The 23,424-nt window shown below is 43.1% G+C and overlaps 1 protein-coding gene across 8 annotated transcripts in view; it reads right to left on the reverse strand.

The window, feature by feature from the left end:
- The window catches only part of ANKRD26 (ankyrin repeat domain containing 26), a 161,797-nt gene extending 138,663 nt beyond the window's left edge, over positions 1–23,134 (reverse strand). For all 8 annotated transcript variants that reach the window (XM_075015007.1, XM_075014997.1, XM_075015014.1 and 5 more), the window contains exons 1-6: positions 22,673–23,134; positions 19,799–19,913; positions 19,391–19,564; positions 6,464–6,570; positions 4,377–4,514; positions 535–683 (exon numbers count right to left, since the gene is read on the reverse strand). In XM_075015007.1, coding sequence (XP_074871108.1) covers positions 535–683; positions 4,377–4,514; positions 6,464–6,570; positions 19,391–19,564; positions 19,799–19,913; positions 22,673–22,878 — 889 coding nt within the window. In that variant the 5' untranslated portion in view covers positions 22,879–23,134. The remainder of the gene's footprint in view (positions 1–534; positions 684–4,376; positions 4,515–6,463; positions 6,571–19,390; positions 19,565–19,798; positions 19,914–22,672) is intronic.
- Between the last annotated feature and the right edge of the window lie 290 nt (positions 23,135–23,424).

Below are 23,424 nucleotides of genomic sequence, written 5' to 3' on the forward strand. Positions count from 1 at the left end.
GTCTAAGATTGCACATATCTTACACATACATACACACTCCTATACAAAAATTCAATAGAAGTGACACAGAGCCATGTGCTCTTATAATGAGCTTATCACTTCATTACTGAAAAAAGAAATCTTTTGACAATGTTATGGTTCAATCTGAAGTTTCTTGTAAGCAGATTCACCACATCAGAAGAGACTAGAGGGGAAAAAATTACTTGCCTGGGCATATATAGTTTTTCAGGTCCCATATTTTCAAAAAGCATGTTTTTGTATATATTCTAGTGAGATCTGATGGGGAGGAGGCTGTGATCCTTTGGCAGGACTGATTATTGCTGTCCACAGGAGGTGCACCAAGTATCTGTGGATATTCACAGCTAACTAGTCAGAGGACAGCGCATACAAAGTTTCCTAGGTTGGCCACTCAGTTTCCTTTGACAGATGACTAAATATGGCGTTAACAAGACATGCATGAGTGAAATAGCTACTGACTCCATTAGTGAACAGAGTTACTGAGTAAAATAGCCAGAGTAATTTTAAAAATCCTACCTTCTTTATCTGTAGCAGGTGCTCCCAACGTAAAACCACCATCTCCAACCCCGTCTGGACTGCTAAATATGAACATGCCTTTCCTAATGTTTGGAGAAGTTTCTTCTACATTTTTCCAGTTGGCATACTCAGAAAGTTGTTTACTAAGGCTACCCACAGAAAGAAAGAAAATTAATTAGGAAAATAGTAATGTGACCTTTAACTATATAATGTTCACTGTAACATTCAGTCATGTTTCATGGTGAGGTCTAAAAGGACAAAATGTATCAGTACTGTAGAACCCTGTGCAGATTCAAAATTCATATCCACATCTATAACCTCACTGACATCCACAGATGCAGATACCCATTGATATAAAGTGGACATCTGCAATCTGCATGATTCTACATACAAATTTTATATCTGCATCCTTATGAGCAAAAATGAGACACAGATAACCATGATGACATCCGCATATGCTCATGGATATAAAGCAGATATTGGTGAATTTGCATGGCTCTACGTATCACAGATTGTTACATTTTTTATTATTAATTAATGTTTTAAATATACATTTAAATAATTTAGACACCTAACCTGCAATCTGATCTGCACAGACCCTTAAACATGCATGGAGTTCCACTGATGTCAATGCAGCTCTTCAAATAAAGGACACAAAATCCTGGTTAATTGGTTCAACTGTAGGTTTAACCAGTCAACCAATTAAGGTGGGGCAGCTGTGAAGGCTCCAGACACCCTCCCCACCCCATGGCATGCTGGGGATCAGGGCTCCTCCATCCAGGGTGGAGCAACCCTGCCACAGTGCACCAGGGACCAGGGTTGCTCTGCCTGGGCTGGAGCACCTCTGCCTGCAGCGTGCCGGGAACTGGGGCTGCTCTGGCCAGGCTGGATCACCCCACCCACGATATGCTGGAAACCAAGGCCCCTTTGGCCCAGCTGGACCTTCCCCCTCACCCCAGCTGCTCTGGGTGGGGACTGCTCCGGCCAAGTTGAAGCATCCCTGCCCATGGCAGCCCCACAGAGCTGGAGCAACCCCCTGCCCATGGTGGAAAAGCGGATGCTCCAACCCCTACTGGTTAAACTTTAACATTCCTAATTCAAAAACAGATCAACAACACCTGTGTGTTCTCCCTTGTGGCTCTTAAACTGAATATGCACATTTAACAGACCAGGCATTTCTAACAGATCTTAATATATGAAAAATGACAGGTGTGCTGGGAGTGTTTTGCAGCTGAAATGTACTTTGAATATTGAATAAAAGGGTATCCAAATATCTCAGTATCCATTTGTTCTCTATTTTTATGTGCACCTATTTAATGTTAACTTTGCATTCCAACCAGCCATCATATTTTTGAACCATTCCGCTATGTTGGACTATTTTTGCTTTTCCAATGAGAAGCTATCAATAACTAAGCAGCTATTTGCCATTCAAAGATTATTTCCTTCTGTCTGATAATTTCCACAGGAAGCTCCAGGACTACTGAAGTATCATTTGGTAATATTTCTCCAAAGATATGTGATATTTGCTTACAGATTACATTCCTCTATTCTCTAATGAGTAGACTTGTCCACTATATACTTAGATATATAGAATCTCCTCCTTCACCACAATTTATCCAACTTTACTGTAATTCAATCTCTATGTATTTTGAAGATGACTAATATGAAGTGCCACTGAAACAGTAATTCAAAAGAAAATTTCTTTCGATGTGCCTCACGTTGAGGTGCTGGTCCTCTTTTGCACCTTTTCTCTGCGGTAATGTGCCCAGACAGGATCTTTTATATGTGGACTGTTTTTTTTTTTTGTTGGTAAAAGAAAGAGTCTGCAAAGACTGATATAGATTAAGTTACAATTTTATTTATTTTTAACTGACTCGATGTCACTGCTTCTATTAAAGTTAGCTTTCTATGCAAAACACCTTTTCTACATGTTGAGAAAAAAAAAACTGAATTTCAAAGTAGTGGTACCATTGAAATAATTTGAAAAGTAGTGGTATCCTAGAAGTACAGGCCAGTTAAAGTTAAGTTTTGCCTTCTAAATAAAAATTCGAAAGGCTTCTTTGTTGAATGGGATGCCAGCATTATACATTTCATGGCTTTTCCAATCCTTTAGGATTGCCTGTTCATGATTTTCAGTTATGATCTGGTTTATTTCCAACAGCAGTCATGAGTGAGGGAAAAGACTTTATTTTATATTCTAAATCCAGAGAGTTCCCTTTGCTAAAAGATGTGTATAAATTTCTTCATGGCACAATATTTTGTTAAACTACAGATGCCTAACAATTTTTACATGGCCAACATTTTCTCATTTGATAAAGACCCAGTATTTGGCGGGATTAGAGAACCCTCAACCCACTCTTTCCTTGAGTTGACTAGCTTGACAGTACCACAGAATATTTGGAAGAGGTAGCAGAGAATATTTAATGGGTCTGTACAAAGTATCTGCATTCACTTTTAGGTTTTTTTTAACCACATAAATTCCACCCATCCCATCCCAATCAGTTGAGGTCTGAATTTGCATGTATTTTACATAATTTGTTGCTCTTATATAGCAATATGTTTTCTAAATGAATGATTTTTCAGAGTTTTGCAATTTTTTAGCTAGAGTTTCAGATTTTGCATAATTGACTTTAAATCCACATACTTTCACAAAGATCATGCATTGATTTAGAAACTAATTTTAGGAAAATAATAGGTTTAGATGAAAAACGAACCTTGCATCATCTGTGTACAAAATATTTTCTAATGAGTTCTTGCAGGTTTCATTTCTGTGACAGATTCATTTGTAAAAGGTTCAATAGTCAGTGTAAAAATAAAGAAGACAACAAACAACCCAACCTAATCCCTCTGTGCAATTGAAACAAGAAATTTACCTCAATTTTGTCGGCATTTTATAATAAATGCACGATCAAGAGGCTTAAAATGTAGTAATAATTTAGTCTGTGACGTTTACACAACAAGGGTTTGTAATCCTGTTCAAATAATTTAAAAAGTAATAAAAAGTATTAGTCTCAATGTCAGGAAGCATACCTAATTGTGAAGTGGCACGAGAAACCTTACAAAACACTGGGAACTGAAGAGGGTAATACAGGCAGTAAATGCTACCTGGAGTGGTCAGATACACCACAGATCATAGGAAGCCTGCAAGAACCTCTGATGGGATAGATTATAACAACTTGCTGGACATAATTGTTCTCTTCTAGGAAAACAGGTCAGACCAGTGTTTTAGTGTCCTGTCTCTGACAGTAGCCAGTTCTTGAACATAACATCTTTAAGGAAACTTTCTTCCTAATACAAACACCAACTTCTAGTGTCTTACGTCCTGAAACAGGAGAATACACACTTTTCAAAAATTTATTTTATCTAATCTGTGCAAATTTTCATTTTTTTTAATCTGCCTAAGCTCTTGGCCTTGATCTATTACAATGATCAGTTCTACTAGTTAATTACACTAGCTGCTGAGCTTGAGGAGAACTGACGGATGAAATCCAGATATCATGCTGAAATGATTTAAATGCTTATTTCCTTGCTTTTTAGCTTTTATATTGATACCATATGCTGTCTGGAAACTTAAATTCCACTTTAACAAAGTTTTTCTGTGAGGGAATAGCCCAAGATTTTGTAGTATATATTATATAGCAATATTGTATGTACTATCAACTTGGAACTTTCCAAATCTGAATACTACATTCAATCACTAAAAAGTGAAACAAAAAGTATATTTTTTCAAACTTGAAATTAAAATCTCACTTCAATTTTAAGCTACGGCATTGCTACCAAAGACTCCATTATCAAATTTGCAGTTTTGATTTCACAATTTAGAACATGATGTAAAAACTTACCTAGAGTATCCACCAACAAGAGCATAATCCTCAGACGTCCATCCATGTATGTCTTTATGAGAAACATCAGCACCATACTGAAGAAGAACTTTTATTAAACTAAGCTGTCCTCCAGAGGCGGCAATCATGAGGGGTGTTCTAAAACAACCACAACAACATTTAACATATCCATTTATAGGATCTTTCATTTTTGGTATTTATTGTCAACACATAGTTAATCTTCCTCTCTCTAAAGCAAGTTAAAAAAAATTCAAAATCTGACACCCAAAACACCTCTCAGACTGACGCTTAAACAGAAGACAAAATGAACTGCTAGCGCACTTAATTTGATTTCAATTTAGCACAATACTAGAAATATAGAAGACATGTTTAAACTATGGAACTTTTCAAAAGGAACTCTCACCCACACTACTATCAATTCAGGTCAATACCAGGCCTCCCACAAGTTTAGTAGTACAAGTGGGAATTCTTCCCTGAACGTCTCTTTATAAAAAAAGAATAGCTACAGAAATCAACGGAAGAGGATTTATTGCACGATGAACCAAGCAGGATAAGAACGGTAGTTCAATTTTCAGATATCAGTATGAAAGGAGTTTGCATACTTAGATGTTTAAGTAACGTTTATAGCACCCTCCCCGACCTATAACCAAGCAGACTGTAAGAATATTAAGGGAAAAATGTTATAGCCAAGCCATTTTTAATATGCAATGAAACAAACAGGAAATAAAATTTCACAATAATTTAATCCATGAGGAAAAATCTCTCTTTACTCATTGACTAGATCTACACTAGAGTTGACAAAACTCATGGAGCATCTACACACAAAATGCATTTTGTAGACAGAAACTGACGACAAAAAACTTTGTAGACACACCAGGGGGCCCTTCTATCGACAGAATGGGTCAAAAGTTCAATCCACTTTCACGTGTAGACACAATCTGTCAACAGTAGTTTTGTTGGAACATCTCTTCCAACAGTAATGTCTGCAGACAGATGCTTCTAGCACAGATGTAGCCACTCTGAATTTTGTTTCCAAGTAGTACTACTTTTTGACAAGGAACCAAGAAGCTCTTCTTATTTGTCACACAGACATACATGTATTACATGGCATGTATCTGGCAAACTGTAGGTCCTTTCAGCACTTATTCCCACACAGCAACAAATAATATGGCAGTCAGTCCCAAGAAATATTTTTCAGAGAGGATATATTTAATTTTGCTCTTGAAATGGGATATGATCAGTCACAAGTCTCATGTTAGGCAGCCCTGCCAGAAACAGAACATACAAGATTTTGCACTAACAGACTAAGCCCTTATTGGGAAGATAAGCTTGTGAGCTGCACGTTAGGCTCTTTCCTTCTACTAAAGCTTTATTAGGATACTATGACATGCATCAAGGGCACACACAGCAAGCTAATAAAGAGCTAAAGTTCCTGCAAGCCTTAAGTCCCCCTCTCCTAGGCCTTATTACGTAGTACAATAACTACCAACCATCCAGAACTGGGGTTTCTTCCAGGAGCAGGAAAAGGTAAGCATCTCAGAGAAGTGAGTCTGTTTATCCCCTGATCAGAATGTAATATAATCTAACAGCCCTATTCATGCAATCACCTTCTATTAAAAATAAACCTGGCTGAGTTAATAAATACAAAATTGGAGGAGTATACGTTTTTAAATGTTTTTGTGGCTGTTATTCATGACCATGGTTATTCTCAATAGCAGACCTCTAGACAAAAAGTAAGGGATAGATTCTTTTCCACTTTGTGCCGCAGAACCAATGGAATTTAGTATAGTCAGTATACTTCAGATTTTGCTTAAACATCACAGATGTTAGGTTTTCTTACAACACTTCTCATGCAAATCTAGCAAGGAAAAGTAGCCAAAGCCAAAGAAAGGTGGATGGATTCAGATCACTCCATATCATTCTGATCAATGGGCTGTTGCAGGCTTTACATAAACATCTTTGATCTCTGTTTCGTGAAGATCAGCTACACCAGAGCATCTGCCCCTGTATTACTTTTGTGGCATTCACAATTCTGGACTACTGCTTATTCTGCAGGTTGGTTAAGAACAGTTTGACCTATACTTTACCTTTTAGATTTGTCTCTAGCATGCACATCAGCTCCTTTTTTGAGAAGAAACTCTACCACCTCTTCGTGATTTTCAGCTACAGCAATAGCAAGAGGTGTATACCCCTCCTATGGAATGAAGGTAAACACATGTTTTTCAAAGATATATTGCACACATTCAACCACATAAAGCAGATTAATTATATCAGCATTTCCAGACTGCAAAGTTCCCCAAGTTGTAAAGACACTACCCTTTGGCTTCCAGAAGGGGAGGGAGATGGCTGAAGTCATGAACTGCCAAGGGTATGGCTCATACAAGAACCACTAGCGAGGTCTGTTATTCGGCCAGGAGTGTACTGCAAACTTTCATCAGCGTAGCTACATCAGTCAGCGGTGTGATCTCTGACTGACAGAGCTTTGCAGGCAAACGCTTCAAAGACACAGCTTTACCAGCAGAACTGCATTTTTGTCACTATAATAACAGAGAGATAGCCATGCTAGTCTATATACTATCAAAACAAAAAAAGCAGTCCAGCAGCACTTTAAAGACTAACAAAATAATTTATTAGGTGATGAGCTTTCGTGGGACAGACCTACTTCTTCAGATCACAGCCATACCAGAACAGACTCAATATTTAAGGCACAGAGAACCAAATTACTACCAAGGTGAGCAAATCAGAGAGCAGAGGGGCAGAAGTGGGGGAGGGGGGTGGAAGTCAAGAATTAGATAAAGCAGCATATGTAAAAGAGCCCCTATAATGAGCTAGAAAATTGTCATCCCGGTTCAAACCAGGTGTTAATGTGTCAAATCTGAATGTAAAAGAGTTCAGCAGCCTCTCTTTCCAAACGGTTATGAAAATTCCTTTTCAGCAGAACACAGACTTTCAGGTCATTAACAGAATGGCCCACTCCATTAAAGTGCTGGCTGACAGGTATGTGAATCAGGAGTGTTTTTATGTCTGTTTTCTGCCCCTTAATTCTTTGTCTAAAAGTTTGAAGTCTGCCCAATAGAAAAGCATGTGGGCATTGTTGGCACATGATGGCATATGTGATGTTTGTTAGTTAGTTGGATGTTACCTACTGTCACCAACTCAAACCAGTGCAATGCATTATTAAAGACCTACAACCTATCTTTAATCAGGATGCCACACTCCAGAAGGCCCTAGGTGACAGACCAGTTCTCTCCTACAACCTCCCAACCTTATGAGGATTCTCACCAACAGCCACATTCTGTACCACAGGAATACCAATCCTGGAACTTCTCCTTGCAACAAGACCCATTGCCAACTTTGTCCACATATATATTCTGGAGATACCATCACTGGACCTAAACAGGTTATTCACAGAATCACAGGCACATTCTCATGTTCCTCAACTAACACCATATATGCCATCATGTGCCAACAATGCCCAGATACTATTGTATGGACGGAACCTGAGTGGAAGGGGTGGAAGATCGTGGTCTGGGGGGAACCCGGGCCCCACCCACTCATTCCGGGTTCCGACCCAGGGACCCTGTGTGGCTGCTGGTGGTGGTGGTGGGCTCCCCTCGTTATGAGCACCGCAGCTCTTCCCTGGGCCACTTCCCCAGACAATTCCTCACCCCCCATACCTCCTCCAGGTAGTGGCCATGGCAGTAGCAGCACCAGCAGCCTGTCCCCTCTTCTGGCTTGGCTTCTCCTGTGTGTTCGACCTGCTTGTTCTTACACCAAATCTCAGGGCCTCCTGGGCAGGGGCTTTAGCCCCTTGCAGTTGAGCACCCCTCTCCTCCTCTTGGTGCCTCTAGAAAACGCCTTTTGCTTTGCTTTGCTTTGCTTCTCTGTTCTTCTTTCCTCTTCTCTCGCTCTCACTCTCTCTCTTCCCCTGCCTACTGGGCAAGGGTTCTTTTAAAAGCAGACTTAAGTGGGACCAGCTGGCCCTAACTGAACCAGGGTGGCTTCCTCCCCATCTGTTCACACTCTGCCTGTTTGTCTGTCCTGCTTTTCCCGCTTGCTCTTACCCTCTCCCACCCTTACCTTGTCACAGGGCTCTTTGACATACTTTGCTTTATCTAACTCTTGACTCCTGCTCCCCCACCCCCTTCTGCCCCTCTGCTCTCTGATTTGCTCAGCTTGATTAATAATTTTCCTTATTTGTCAACCTTGATTACTATGTTTGGTTCTCTGTGCCTCAATTATTGAGTCTGTTCTGGTAAGGCTATGATCTGAAGAAGTGGGTCTGTCCCACGAAAGCTCATCACCTAATAAATCATTTAGTTAGTGTTTAAAGTGCTACTGGACTGCTTTTTTGTTTTGCTCTTATAGCTTATTTTGATTGAGGGAACAGAAGCACAATTTTGTTGGTATAATCTATGTCCACACTAGCAGCCCCTCACCAGTATAGCATACCAGCAAAGCCTTCCTAGCAATGACCTGGTTTTAGTTCTGTACTCTGTTCCCTGGTGCTGATGAATTTCCCTTTCCTGTGGGATGCTGACAACTCCTGAAAATGGCAACCCTCCCAAAGAGGCTGAGTCGATTCCTTATTTGTGGTATAAGCTGCTTATTCACGGGTCCCACTTTCTTATTCAAAAACCAAAATTGTTTAAAAACATATTCAAATTTAATTTTTTGAAAGACCATCAAATTAATCTGATTCAAGGTGATAAAAATTTAAATTGCTAATTACTTAATTATTTGTTAGTTAAATAATCAAACAAGACACTGTGTTTAAGTGGCTGTACATGACAAAAGTAAGTCCTGGGTAACGTTAGTTATGGGTCACACTAACATGGATCGTGTTAGGGTCACACTGTTCTCGAGGAATAAAACAAGCTTCTTGCGGACCTACAGCTTCATTCTTGAGAAACATGCTGACACATCTCACATGCCTACACCAATTATAGTTTGATTATGGAATTTTAATTAGGAGTTGGGTTTTGATTGACTATACATGACAAAATAACTCTTGGGTCACCCCAAGTGCCACATCGCCATAAATGTTAAGTAACTCACTCGAAATTTTTTTTGTGTGTGAGAAAAATTGTGACCCATATTACCAGCCTCCTCAACTAACCCTACAATGTGCACACCCTTTAGAAGGATAACAGGAAAGCCAAAGGGGCAGTTTCAGAAGGTAAAGTTGTAGATCCCATGGCTCCTAGGTCAGGGGTCTGCAACCAAAATAGGGAAAAGAGACATTTTTTCTAATTCAGTTACAAAATCAATACTTCAAGAGCAGCAATGCATGAGAAGACAAGACAGTCCTTAATAAATAAAACCAAACCATACTTTTTGTAACCCCTATTTTAAGAACAGTGCGCATGCAATAATTTGTACCAGTTAGAACGTTTGTTACTTTCACCCCTGGGTTGGAGAGCAAATGAGGACAAGGAAAATGCTGCACCTGGGGATAAGCTCTTAAGCACGAAGCAGCAATGTTCGCATCAACTCTCCATGCCCCCTCACCATTCCCCACACCCCTGTCAGTCCCCGAACCCACTCCCCATCTCTAGGCTTCACCTGCCTCAGCCCCCAAACCCGCCCCTCCATCCTACAACCCCCACCCCCACCCCAAGCTTAACCCCTCTCAGCACATACCCGACCCCCATCCCATGGCTTAACCTGCCTCAGCCCCAAACCACGCCCTGGGACTAACCCATTCATGGTGCTGGCTGGGGAGCCTACACTGGGCGGCCACACGTGCTCAGCAGAAGTAAGGCTAGTGCAGAGGTGTTCTGCTGGCAGGGGTGAACCGAACCATGCCCACCAGAGGGGTGTGGATGCTCAGGTAGTAGGGCGAGTGAGGGGCTCTCTGCAGCTCCCTGCTCTGCTGCCACTGAAAAAACAGAAGTAACTTCAGTTGATTTAACAGCCAGATCCCTCCCGCCACCCTTAAACCAATTAAATATAGTTCTACTGTTTCAGTGGTGGTAGGACAGGGAGCTGCAGAAGCGTCAGTGGCGGCAGCATCCAGAGTCACAAATGACTCCTCAAAGAGCCGCACAGGGCTCCAGTGCTGCAGATTGCCAACCCCTGTCTGGGTTAGAAGCCAGGACTTGGCAAATGCTGTATTTGGCCATCTATTTGTTCTCTGGGAGGGTTTTGTATCTGGACTGTATGTTCCTCAACTGTCCAGGAGAGACCAGTCTATTTTTTTTACCCCTTTGGGGAGGCTTTGCCACTGGGACACATGCAGCTTTGACAAGAACAAGCATTTGCAGTCACTGAGTGGTTAGTCTATCCATGTTTGCAAAGGAGGATGCTGAACACAGAGTCTTGGTATGTAAATCAGCTGACAGATGATCAGGTGACAAACAGAATTCTGGCGGGAGCTTGGAGCGGGAGTGTGATTCCTATTTTAGGGTATGGTAGCAGCTATGGATTATGAAAGAACAGCTACTGCGATCTGCCTTGGATGTGCTATATTTACTTTCAACTGGAAGATAGAAGAGATTTCTGATGCACACAATGTGAGCTGTTGACCATTTTGGTGCAGAAAATGTGTTATCGGGAAGCATAAACTGAAGTGATCTAAGAAAACAAATGCTTAGACAACATTTAGAAAGCATTGTCCCATGTGCAAGGAAACTGGAGAGAGAAAAAACTAGCAAAACAGAGAGGCAATTTGTGGTGGGGAAGAAATCCAGAGGCATTAGATGAGACTACAGGTTGAACCTCTCTCGTCCAGCACCCTTGTTTTGGCCACCTTGTCTCTAGGGACGCATCTACACGGGCAGCTTTTGATAACAAAACTCGCTGAGAGTTTACACAGTTAAAGCACTCTGTTAAGAGTCTGTCTACAGAACTCAGATGTTAGCTGGTAGCGTTATACCTCTCCCCGATCAGGTATAACGCCTCTGTTCACAGGCACTGTGTGGATAAAACACTGTCTAGACATGTCTGTTGACAGAGGGGGCTTCCAGTTCCCGGGGCAGCTCTGCCTGCAGAGCTTCCAGTCAGCCATTCTGTTAAGAGAGGGCAGAGCACTCTGGCTGCTCTCTGTCGACAGAGCAGGTTGCTTTTTTGGTCTGCTTTTGTGCGTAGACACAATCTTTTGACAGAAACTGCCTGTGTAGACATAGCCAAGAAGTATCAAAACATTTTCAGGGACTTAGAAAGTCAAAAGAAAAGAAGCTCTTTGGAGGAATGGAACAGAAAACTGCAGGGAACAAACTTGATGAGTGGTATCCTTGCAGTATAAAATAAACAACAATCATGGGAGTTTATTCAATCATTCTTAAAATGCAAACAATAAGATTATTCTACACTAAAAAGAATGAACATAAAACAGCACGGAGCACAAGGATAGTGTGCTGCCTCTCTGGAGTGATGTAACAGCAGGATTAGACAGGATTAGGGGTTGTCTGGGAAGTCTGCACTGATGATACCTGCTGGAACCAATAAACTCCACATCACATGGAACTACTGAGATCATACAAGACCTCAGGCAACTTGAAAGGGAACAGAAGAAAATGAATATTATTTTCTCAAAGATCTACTAGTCCCATAAATGGGAAAAAGCAAAAAATACTGGAAGTGAACTGTGGCCGTATAACTGGTGTGAGGCTCAAGGTTTTGGTTTAGTGGAACACTAGGTCACACTCCAGTGGGAAAAGGGGTTGTATGCATGGGAGGGCCCACCTCTAACAAATATGATGCTAGTCTTGATTTAAAAGTAGCTGGACCAGCTAGGGAGGACATTCAAGATGTAAAATATCAAACAATTAACCAATAACTATTAGTTTGACAGTTAACCCCCACCCTGTTTATCCCCAGGCCTGAGAGTAGTCCCAATCCCAGGCTGGCCTCAGCAGCCCCAATCCATCCACCTTTAATCAGTTAATTGATTAAACAATATACTTTAGATTGTTTAAATAGTTAACTTAACCCTATTGACATCCCTAGAGGGCACTGAAGAACCAGCATAAGTGGAAGATGCTGAGAAGGCAAATATAGTATATAAAAAAGTTAAACTCGAGGTGGCACAAAATTGAAATGATGTGGCAACACAACAGATGACATTTTTCAACTGCTCATAAAACAGTGCTAAGAGTCTGGCTACCATATAAGAGGAATCAGGAATTCTCACTGACAAGAGGGGAAAAAGAAGAAAAAACATAACGGGCAACACTGAACCTTGGTGGGGTCGGCTATAACCAGTTTGGGAAAATTAGAGTTGGTAAAAGAGGGGGAACAGGTGACACTCTATATTAAAAGCCCCAATGTCTGTGTCTAGAGTTACTAACAACACCAAACCACCAGATCTTGAATCCATTTGGATCGATGTTCTAACAAAGACCATGATGGAGTCCGAGTAGGGTCTGTTAAGAGACAAAGAATGGAATAGCAGACCAGGATAAATTACTCCTTCCAAACGGGTGTGGGTCTACCAAGGAAGGCCAGAACTTTATAAACCTGCTACTAAGCGAGCAGGGGAGCTTGCGAACAGGAAGAGTGCAAAGAGGAGGGAGTTTTGAGAGGAGAGTTGAGAGAGAGCTTGTTACTTTTGACATTCTTTAAAAAAAACTTTTATACTGAACTTCTTCCCCAACTACTGCATTTAAGCAATAATCCCATATATCATCTAATGATCCATAGAAAATGCAGGCAGAAGCTCAGCAGGAGTGTGGGGACCATCCTGTTTATTGCACCCCATGTAATGTATGACTACCCAACCCATGGTCAGGTGGCATATGTGCGCATTTGGTACAAGGAACTCCTGACCCTCAGAGACCAAGTGTGGGGTTTGGAGGTCAGGGTGGCTGAAACAAACCTGCAGATTATTAACCCTTCCTACTTCTCCATGTAGGAACTCATGACAAGGAAAAAGGAACCTTAAGCAGATCACTGCAGATTATGTAACTCTGGGAAGGAAGACCAAGGAATATGGAGCACAAGTGGTGTTCTCGTCTATCCTCCATTGAATGGTGTCCAGGTAGAGCTCATCGAATTGTGGAAATAAATATGTGGTTGCGTAGGTGATGTCGGAGAGAGGGATTTGGTTTCTTTGATCATGGGATTCTATTTCGGGAATAAAGATTGCTAGAAAGAGATGGATCCACCTAAGGAAGAGAGGAAAAAAGCATCTTTGCAGGCAGGCTTGCAAGCCTAGTGATGAGTGCTTTAACTAGGTTCGTTGGGAAATGGTGATACAAGGAAGCTGGAGAAAGAAACAGGAACAATAAAGGAAGACCCCGGGTTCAAAAGGAGAAAGTAGGCCAATAAGCTAATTATCTAAGGTGTACACAAATGCAAGAAGCCTAGGAAACAAACAGGGAGAATGAGAGACCCTGGCACAATCAGCACACAGACAATCCAGGAAGTTTTCAGAGAATGTTGGAGGTAACTTCCTGGTACTAGTGCCAAAGGAACTGACCAGGGGTCATGTGCAGCTTACCTGCTGCTCACAAACAGGGAAGAACTAGTAGGAGAAACAGAAGTGAGTGGCAACCTGGGCTGCTGCAACCATGAGATGGTAGATTTCAGGATTCTGACAAAATGAAGAAAGGTGAGCAGTAAAATAAAGACTTCTAATTTCAGAAGAGCAGACTTTGACTTCCTGAGAACACTGATGGGCAGGATCCTCTGGGAAGCTAATATGAAGGGGAAAGGAGTTCAGCACAACAGGCAGTATTTTAAAGAAGTCTTATTGAAGGCACAGGAACAAACCATCCCGATATGCAGTCAGAAAAGCAAATATGGTAGGCAGCCAGCTTGGCTTACAAGCAAAATCCTTGATGAAGTTAAACTCAAAAAAGGCATGCATATAAGAAGTGAAAACTTGGACAGATGACAAAGGATCAGTATAAATATATGGCTGGAGAATGTCGAGGGGTAATTAGGAAAGCAAAAGCACAAATGGAATTGCAACTAGCAAGGAACGAGAAGGGCAACAAGAAGGGTTTCCACAGGCATGTTAACAATAAGAGGGTTCTCAGGGAGAGTATGGGGTTGTTACTGGATGAGAGAGGTAACCTGGAAACCGATGACGTGGGAAAGACTGAAGTACTCAATGCTTTTTGCCTCAGTCTTCACGGACAAGGTCAGCTCCTCATCTACAGCACGAGGCAATGCAGTATGGGAAGGAGGTGAGCAGCCCTCAGTGTGGGAAAGAATGAGCTAAGAACTATTTAGAAAAGCTAGATGCATAGAAATCCATGGGTTCAGATTTAAAGCACCCAAGGGTACTGAGGGAATTGGCAGATGTCATTGCAGAGCCTTTGGCTATTATCGTTGAAACCTTGTGGAGACTGGAAGAGATCCAGGATGACCAGAAAAAGGCAAATGTAGTGCCCATCTTTAAAAAAGGGAAAGAAGGACAATCCAACGAATTATAGACCGGTCAGCCTTATCTCAGTCCCTGCAAAAAATCATGGAGAGAATCCTCAAGGAAAGCATTTTGAAGCACTCTGAAGAGGAGGAGAAGTGATCAAGAGTAATCAACATGGATTCACCAAGGGCAAGTCACACCTGACCAAACTGATCAGTTCCTATAATGAGGTAACTGACTCTGTGGACATGGGGAAGTCAATACACAAAGGACACCTTGACTTTAGTAAAACAGTTTTTGATACAGTCTCCCACAACAGTTTTGCCCCTAAATTAAGGACGTGTGGACTGTAGGATGCACAGGAAACTGGCTAGATGGTCGGGCCCAACAGGTAGTGATCAATGGCTGAAAGTCTAGTTGCTGGCCAGTTTCAAGTGGGGTGCCCCAAGGATCAGTTCTAGGGCCAGTATTGTTCAACATCTTTATTAATGACCTGAATGAGGGAATGGATTGCACCCTCAGCAAATGTGCAGATGACACAAAGCTAGGACAGGCAGATATGTTGGAGGGTAAGGATAGGGTCCAGAGTGACCCTAGGTAAATTAGAGGATTGAACCAAAAGAGATCTGATGACTGATTAGGTTCAACAAGGGCAAGTACATAGTCCTGAATTTGGGATAGAAGAATCCCAAGCCCTGTTACAGGCTGGGTGCCGACTGGCTAAGCAGCAGTGTAGTAGAAAAGGACCTGGCGATTGCAATGGATGAGAGGCTGGTTATGAGTCAGTGTGCCCTTGTAGCCAAGAAGGCTAAAGGCATATCGTATCTAGAGAAATTATTATTCCCCTTAATTTGGCAGTGGTGAAACCTCACCTGAAGTATTGCATCCAGTTCTGGGCCCCCCAGTATAGAAAGGATACGGATGCACTGGAAGGTGTCCAACAGAGGGCAATGAAAATGATTAGGGGGCTGGAGCACATGACCTATGAGGAGAGGTCGAGAGATTTGGGCTTACTTAGTTTGCAGAAGAGAAGAGTGAGGAGTGACTTGACAGCAGCCTTCAACTTCCTGAAGGGGGACTCTAAAGAGGATGGAGAGAGGCTGTTCTCAGTAGTGATGGATGGCAGAACAAGGAATAATGGTCTCAAGTTACAGAGGGAGAGGTGTAGGTTGGATATTAGTAAAAACTATTTTACCAGGGGGGTGGTGAAGCACTGGAATGTGTTACTTAGCGAGGTGGTGGAATCACCATCCCTAGAGGTTTTTAAGTCCCGGCTTGACAAGGTCCTGTCTGGGATGATTTAGTTACGGTTGATCCTGCTTCAAGCAGAGGGCTGAACCAGATGACCTCCTAAGGTCACTTCCAGCCCCAGGAATCTATGATTCTAACTGGAAGAGCTAAAGGAGGCACAGAGGTGTGCTGCTGAGGCATTCCAGGACACTGCAGAATTGTCCCACCTCCAGTCAGATATACCTTGTGCTGTTAAGGACAATGAAAAGCTCAGAGACGGACAGCAGTCAACAGAAGGACCAGGAAAGCATCCCATAGCTGGGACCCTCCCCCATCCAGATTGGCTGTGTCTACACTAGCTCCCAACATCAAAGGGAGCATGGTAAGTAGGATGTTGGGAGATTAGTAATGAAGTGCTGTGGTGCATATGAAGCACTTCATTAAGCTAATTCTCCCCCACAGCAACTTCAAAGCAGCAAACATCAAAGTGCCAGCTTACGTGTAGCTGTGGCTAACCTGCAGGTATTTTGAAGTGCCCGGGCTACTTTCAAAATTTTGAAGAATAAAGGGACTTGGAAGTAGCCCGAGCACTTCGAAGTACCCGCAGGTTAGCCATGGCCACATGTAAGCTGGCACTTTGATGTTTGCTGCTTTGAAGTTGCTGTGGGGGAGAATTAGCTTAATGAAGTGCTGCATATGCACCACAGCTCCTCATTAGTAATCTCCTGACTCCCTACTTACCATGCTCCCTCCAAAGTGGGAGCTAATGTAAACAAAGCCATGATGTTGTGGTATCGTCTTGCACCGAGGACATCTCTCCAGGAGAGGGTACTCCAGTCAGTAGGAAAAGGTAGGTGTTAGTACTGGGAGATTTGATCATCAGAAACATAAACAGCTGGGTTTGCCATGATTGGAAAAACCATATGGTGATTTGCCTGCCAGGTGTGAAGGTTGTCGATCTCCCAAGGCATCTAGATAGACTTATGTGTAGTGCAGGGAAGGAGCCAGTCATGGTACATGTAGGTTCCAGTGACGTAGGGAAAAGCAGGAGGATGTCCTGCAGGCCAAATCTAGGTTGCTAAGAAAGAGACTGAAATCCAGGACCTCTATGGTGGTTTTCTCAGAAATGCTTCCAGTTCCACATGCAGGGCCAGGTAGTCAGGCAGAATTCAGAGTCTCAATGTGTGGATGAGATGACAGTGTAGGAGGGAGGGGGCTAGATTTATTAGGAGCTGGGGAAACTACTGGGACATGGGGAGCCTACACAGGTAGCATGGAATCCACCTAAACCAAAGTGGAACCAGACTGCTGGCACTTATCATTAAAATTGGTCATAATGCAGTTTTTAAGTGAAGAGATGGGGGAAAGCTGATTGGTGCAGAGGAGCATGTGGATCAGACAGAGTTCTCTTACAGGAGAGTCTACCGACAGAAATTTTCTATGGTTTAGTCAGGAGGAGAGGATGGAAGAGGATAAAGGATAGTCCAAATCAGAAAAGAAACAAACAATCCTATGAAAAAGAACCTAATGCATCAGGAAAGGACAGACGAATAAATAGTGACAAATTTTAAAGTGCTTATAAGTGCTTACAAGTTTTTAAAGTGCTCAAAGGGAGGGACAGCTCAGTGGTTTGAGCATTGGCCTGCTAAACCTGGGGGTGTGAGCTCAGTCCTTGAGGCGGCCATTTAGGGATTGGGGCAAATTGAGGTCAGGGATGGTTCTTGGTCCTGCCAAGGGGGCAAGGGACTGAACTAGATGACCTCCCAAGGTCCCTTCCAGTTCTAGGAGATGTGTAGCTCCAATTATCTACCTTATCTTATATACAAATGCTAAAAGTCTAAATAAGATGGGTAAACTAGAGCACCTTATATCGAGGGGGATATTGGTTTAATAGGCATCATAGAAACCAGGTGGAGTGAGGACAAATCGATGGGACACAATCACTCTGGGACAAAATATATTGGAAGGACAGAGCACTTCATGCAGGTCAGGGAGTACTACTATATGTGAAAGAATATATAGAATCAACTGAAGTGAAAAATCTTAAATGAATCAAAGTGTTCCATAGAATCCCTATAGTTAGAAATTCCATGCTTAAGTAAGAATATAGCAGTAGGAATATATTACTGAGCAGGACAGTGATGGTGTTATGAAATGCTAAAGGAGATTAGAGAGGCAATCAAAATAAAAAGCTCAATAATAAGAGATTTCAGTTATCCCCATACTGAATGGATACATGTCACCTCAGGACAAGATGTAGAGATAAAACTTCTCAATACCCTAAATAACTGCTTCTTGGAGCAGCTGGTACAGAAACCCACAAGGGGAGGAACAATTATTGATTTAGTTCTGAGTGGAGTGCAGGATCTGGTCCAAGAGGTAACTGTAATAGGACTGCTTGGAAATAGTGACCATAGTATAATAGCATTTAACATTCCTGTGGCGGGAAAAACATCTCAGCAGTCCAACATTGTAGTATTTAATTTCAGAAAAGGGAACTATGCAAATAACAGGAGGTTACTTAAACAGAAATTAAAATGTACAGTAAATTAAGTAACACCCTGCAAGCTGCATGGAAACTTTCCAAGACACCATAATAGAGGCTCAACTTAAATTAAAAAAAACACAGTAAGAAACCTCAACAGCCACTGTGGCTTAACGACCATGTACAAGAAGCAGTGAGAGATAAAAGGGCATCTTTTAAAACATGGAAGTCAAATCCTAGTGAGGAAAATAGAAAGGTGTATAAATACTGCCAAATTAAGTGTAAAAATGTAATATGAAGAGTGAAAAAAGGAGTTTGAAGAGCAGTTAACCAAAAACTCAAAAACCAATAACAAAGTGTTTTTTTTTTAAATACATCAGAAGCAGGAAGCCTGCTAAACAGCCAGGGGGCCCCCCAGATGTTCAACATACAAAACGAACACTTGAAGATGATAAAGTCATTGTGGAGAAACTAAATGAATTCTTTTAATTACAATCACACTGATTTGATTTACATTGATTGATTCACATTTCCAAAAATGTAATCTTACATTGATATAGACCTAAGTAATTTTGGCCTTGGAATTGGGAATCATGTCAGGAGCTAGTACCCCAAGAAAGAAATTGGGACAAGAGAATAAGAAACCAATTTCAGCCTTCTCACCAGCCCCAGGGAAATTATGTGTATGGCTCCAAGCCAAACATTGCTCCTGGGGAAGGATCATAGAGATCCTACAAAGTCTTTGATCCGCAGAAGGTCGGAGAGGAAATATCTGGTTAGTCACTCTTCGCTCTTGTAGAGGTGCAACTTTACTATTGATGATTTAAATACCTAGATTCTGATTAAAACAGAGTTTAAAAGGAAATTTTAAAAGAACTGTCTAAACACAAAAATTAGGTTTATTCTTTCAAAAAAAAAAAATACAACCTTAAAGTTGAAATGTATTTTTTTTCTTGTTCTCTTTCTCTGAAAACAAGCGATTACCTTGTTCTGTGCATCAATATGGGCATCATACTCAAGCAATTGTCTTGCTAGTGGTATATTAGCAGTATGGGCAGCCAAGTGAAGGGCAGTGTTGTTGTTAATATCCACAAGATTTGGGTCTGCATCATGATCTAGCAGCATAGTTACACATTTTTCCTGCTGGCATTGCACTGCCTGTAAATATAACAGAATAAGAGAGAGAATAAAATTGGCAAGTTAAATTCCATCTTATTAATTTCATTAAATTATGACAATTTTAATAAGTAAAAAAAGTGCATTGAAATTTGTTTATATCCTATATTACATACCATTAGAAGTAATGTAACTTTATACATTCTATAATACAGAGTTAAACAGAAAAAGTAGTATTAGTACATCTTACATAACTGCACTAAATACCGAGCATACCTTCATTAATGGAGATCTGTTATCATTGTCACACAGATTCAGTTTGCACTTATTGTCCACTAAGTAAGCAACAACATCTGAATGTCCGTTAGCACAGGCAAGATGCAAAGGTGTCCTAAAAACAAATTGTTACAGAAGATTAAGAGAAAACTAAAACTTTCATGTTTATATTTCAGAAATGTCAAACTTAATTTTTTCTAAACTTTCATATTCTGTAAAAGCAAGCTTAAAAAGAAATTATATTACCCATGAAAGACATTTCCATCTGCGTAGATTTTTTTTTTTAATTCTTCTTTCCTACAGGTATTATTAAAGTGGTAAGCATTCAAAGCAAGGTGCATATTGATTGCACGTAACATTGACCACGAAAGCCACACATTCCTCTGCATCCAATAAAAGTTCTACTACGGTTCAATCAGCACACCCCACAAACACCAGTGACACCAGCACAGTGAGTAGAAGTAATCTATCCCAAGAAACTGTCTTGATTACAACAACCTTGTGGCCCACTGAGATGAAGGAGGGCCCTTTCTGCCACCCACTCTCTAGCGTATGTTACCCATTACTGCTCTGGCTGAACTACTGAAAGCATCAAATCATGTTTAAAGACTTCCAACTAAAAAGACTCCACCATTTACATTAGTATAAATTTACAAATACCCATGGCCATGCTGCATAGTAAAGCTACAGCAGTGGTTTTCAACGGGTGATGCACTGGTGTGCCATGAGAACTGTCCAAATGCACCATACAATTTTGTCAATTTCCCCTTCCTAAGGCTGTTTGAGTCCCAGCTGCTTCCCTGCCTGAATGGACCAGTGGGGAGCCAATGTCTCCTTTCTGATGTAGCACATTGTGAGGGAAGGCAGGAGCCTGTTGGAAGCTGGGACACTTAAATGCCACATCCTGGCAACAACTCACTGGTGGGGAGGGAGTCTGCTCTCTGGAGCTGCCTCCCCCCTGCACACACATACATGTAATAGAGTATCCGCTGAAGTCGGCCCCTCTGTATGTAGGACCCTGCGACTGTTACTGTGTGCTGCAATCTGGCTCTTGAGACTACAACTTCCAAAAGGTTTTGGGAAGAAAAGGAGTTTTTTTACCTACACTGAAAAAAGATGTGGCCTCCTGTTGTTGGAGACTTAAGGCTGATTGAACAGAATACCCCAAAGCAAGTGTGAAGTTTTCTGCCAGTGAGGAACTGCTTTGTGGAGCTACAGCCTGCTAATGAGAGACCCTGCAGGGAAGGAACTTCGGGTGTGTCTGTTAAATGCTGAAGTGGCCAGCTCCAGCATCAGAGAGACTGGTCAGCTTGTTGCCTTGCCTGGACTGATGAACAGAACCCACCTCAAGCTGTCTACAACCCAGTGAACAACAGCTGCATGCCAACTCAAGCAAGTAACTGGAACTGTGATAATTAAATTTGGCACATTCTGGGGTGGGAAAACTGATGGCAATGCACATGACAGTTAGTTGTTTAATTTGTACCTGTGCACATTGTTAATTGATTTTATTCATGTTTAGTCTGTAAGCATGTCCTTAAGTTTTTAAGTAAAGGTGTATGTTGATTCTAATGTGGTCTATTTAATATACAGTAGACCCCGAGATACATACACTTGAGTGCAGGTAATACAGCTCTCAGCGGTGGGGAAACTGACCGGCGATGCTGTGCCAGTCAGTTTCCCAGCTCCTTTCAGGGGTGGCAGCCCACTGGGCAGCAACCCTTGACAGGAGAGGTTTCCCTGCTACTACTGTGACAGCAGAGTGGAGAAACTGTTCCTGTTGGGGTGGCAGCCAAGGGTCAGGCTCTCAGCCGCTGCCACAGACAGGAGCAGGGAAACTGCCCTGGTCAGTTTCCTGGCTCTGCAAGCAGAGGGGAGCTGGGACCTAGCCCACTGCCTGGTCCCTGGCTCCCCTCCACCTGCTGGAGGCAGGAAACTGACCAGGGCTGGAGCTGTGCAGAAAATTTGACTTACACTGTGAGAACACAACAGCCGCATAAATTGGGGTGGGTCTACTTTATACTATTTATAACTGTTTGTGAGTTAAACCCAGATTATAACTGGAATAAGTTTCCTGGAGGTTTCCAAAGGCACACCATGAAGTGTGTACAGGGGCCAGCAAGGTGGAGGCATTGCCATTTTACAGAGCTTTAGAAACCAACATCACCACTGGGACACTCAGGATCTCCTCTAATATTAAACCCATAAGATGCACAGGCACATGAGTGAGTGTTGCCTGTTCACGCGTAATCCAGGGAGGAAAGAAAAGGGATTACACTCAGCTACTCAACAACCCATCTGATCCCCATTTAGCTTGTTGTATGCACTACTGTGTTGCAAACCTCTCTAATAAAACAACAATCATGGTGAAAGTGACCTTTTACCAGCAATCAATTTGGCTGACAAAAGTGGGTGTGCTGTGGAACCATTTGACTCATTGAAGCATGCTGTGTTACTGGAAAAACTGGGAACCACTGGGCTACAGCATCAGTAGGGTAAGCCCAGAACACTGGTTCTCAACCTATTTATCCTCATGCGCCTCATATGGAGCTTCCTGTGTGTTATGTGCACAACAACCCCAAAATATAGATACCACCAGCGCGCACGGCCCAGGAGATGACACATGGGCCACTGCTTTGTGCCGACGGGGCAGTAGGCTTGGGAGTGAGGGCTGAGACCCATCTGCCAGTCTGGTTTGCAGTCACACGAACAGTTGGTGCCGAGCTACAGCCTGGTCCCGTAGAGCCGCTGGCAGCGCACGGAAGAAGCGAGCGCAGCCAGGCAGGGAGATGAACGGGCGGCTCCGAGCCGCGCCGCCGGCCAGGAGCTGGGGTGGGGAGGGCCACAGGCGCTGAGCGCCGCCCGCGCCGTTACCTGTTCTCTTTATCTAGCTGGTTGATGTCGTGTTTCTTCAGCAGCTGCTGGAGCCGGCCCAGGTCCCCGCCGGCGGCCGCTCGGTGCAGCTTGCCCAGGTCCTTCTCCTGCAGCTCGTAGCCGCCGCGGGGGACCGAGGCGCCGCTGGACGGCGACTGGCTCGGCTGCTGCTTCTTCTTCTTCCCGAAGCCGAAAATCTTCTTCATTCTCGGGCCGCTCAGGGAACCCCCTTGCCCATTCCACGCCTCGGCCCCAGGGCGTCCGGGCCCCGCAGGGCCAGGAACTCTCCGCGGCGGCTGCGGCCAAGCCCGGCTCAGTCCCGAACAGACACTCACTGCGGGGGAGGTGGCCGGGGGGGAGAGGATTGGATTTTAGGCTGAGGGCGACGAAAGCTATAGGGCTACGACCCGTCACGGTAGGGTTACCGCTAGGAGCCGGAACTCACTCCGTCACACAGCGGTAGCTGCAGCCAGGGCAACGGCTGCTCAATCCCGAGTGCGCATGCGCAAGAAGCAGCGACGGGGGCGGAGCGGGGCGTGGCTCCACGCGCAGGCGCGAGAGGCTGTTGACGGCTGGGGCCGGCCTGGTTGTTTTCACAGCGCTTGGCTCAGGGCGCAGGTCGCTGCTGCTGTCCCGTCTGCAGTCGCCCGGCGCCTTGTACCCGCTCGGCAGAGACTTGTGTGCGCTGCTAGTCCCGCCCTGCGCCGGGGCCCTCGTCCCTTTCCTGCCCGCCGCGCGTCCAGGTCCCTTCG

This window comes from Carettochelys insculpta, chromosome 1, assembly GCF_033958435.1.
Source record: "Carettochelys insculpta isolate YL-2023 chromosome 1, ASM3395843v1, whole genome shotgun sequence".
NCBI lineage: Eukaryota > Metazoa > Chordata > Testudines > Carettochelyidae > Carettochelys > Carettochelys insculpta.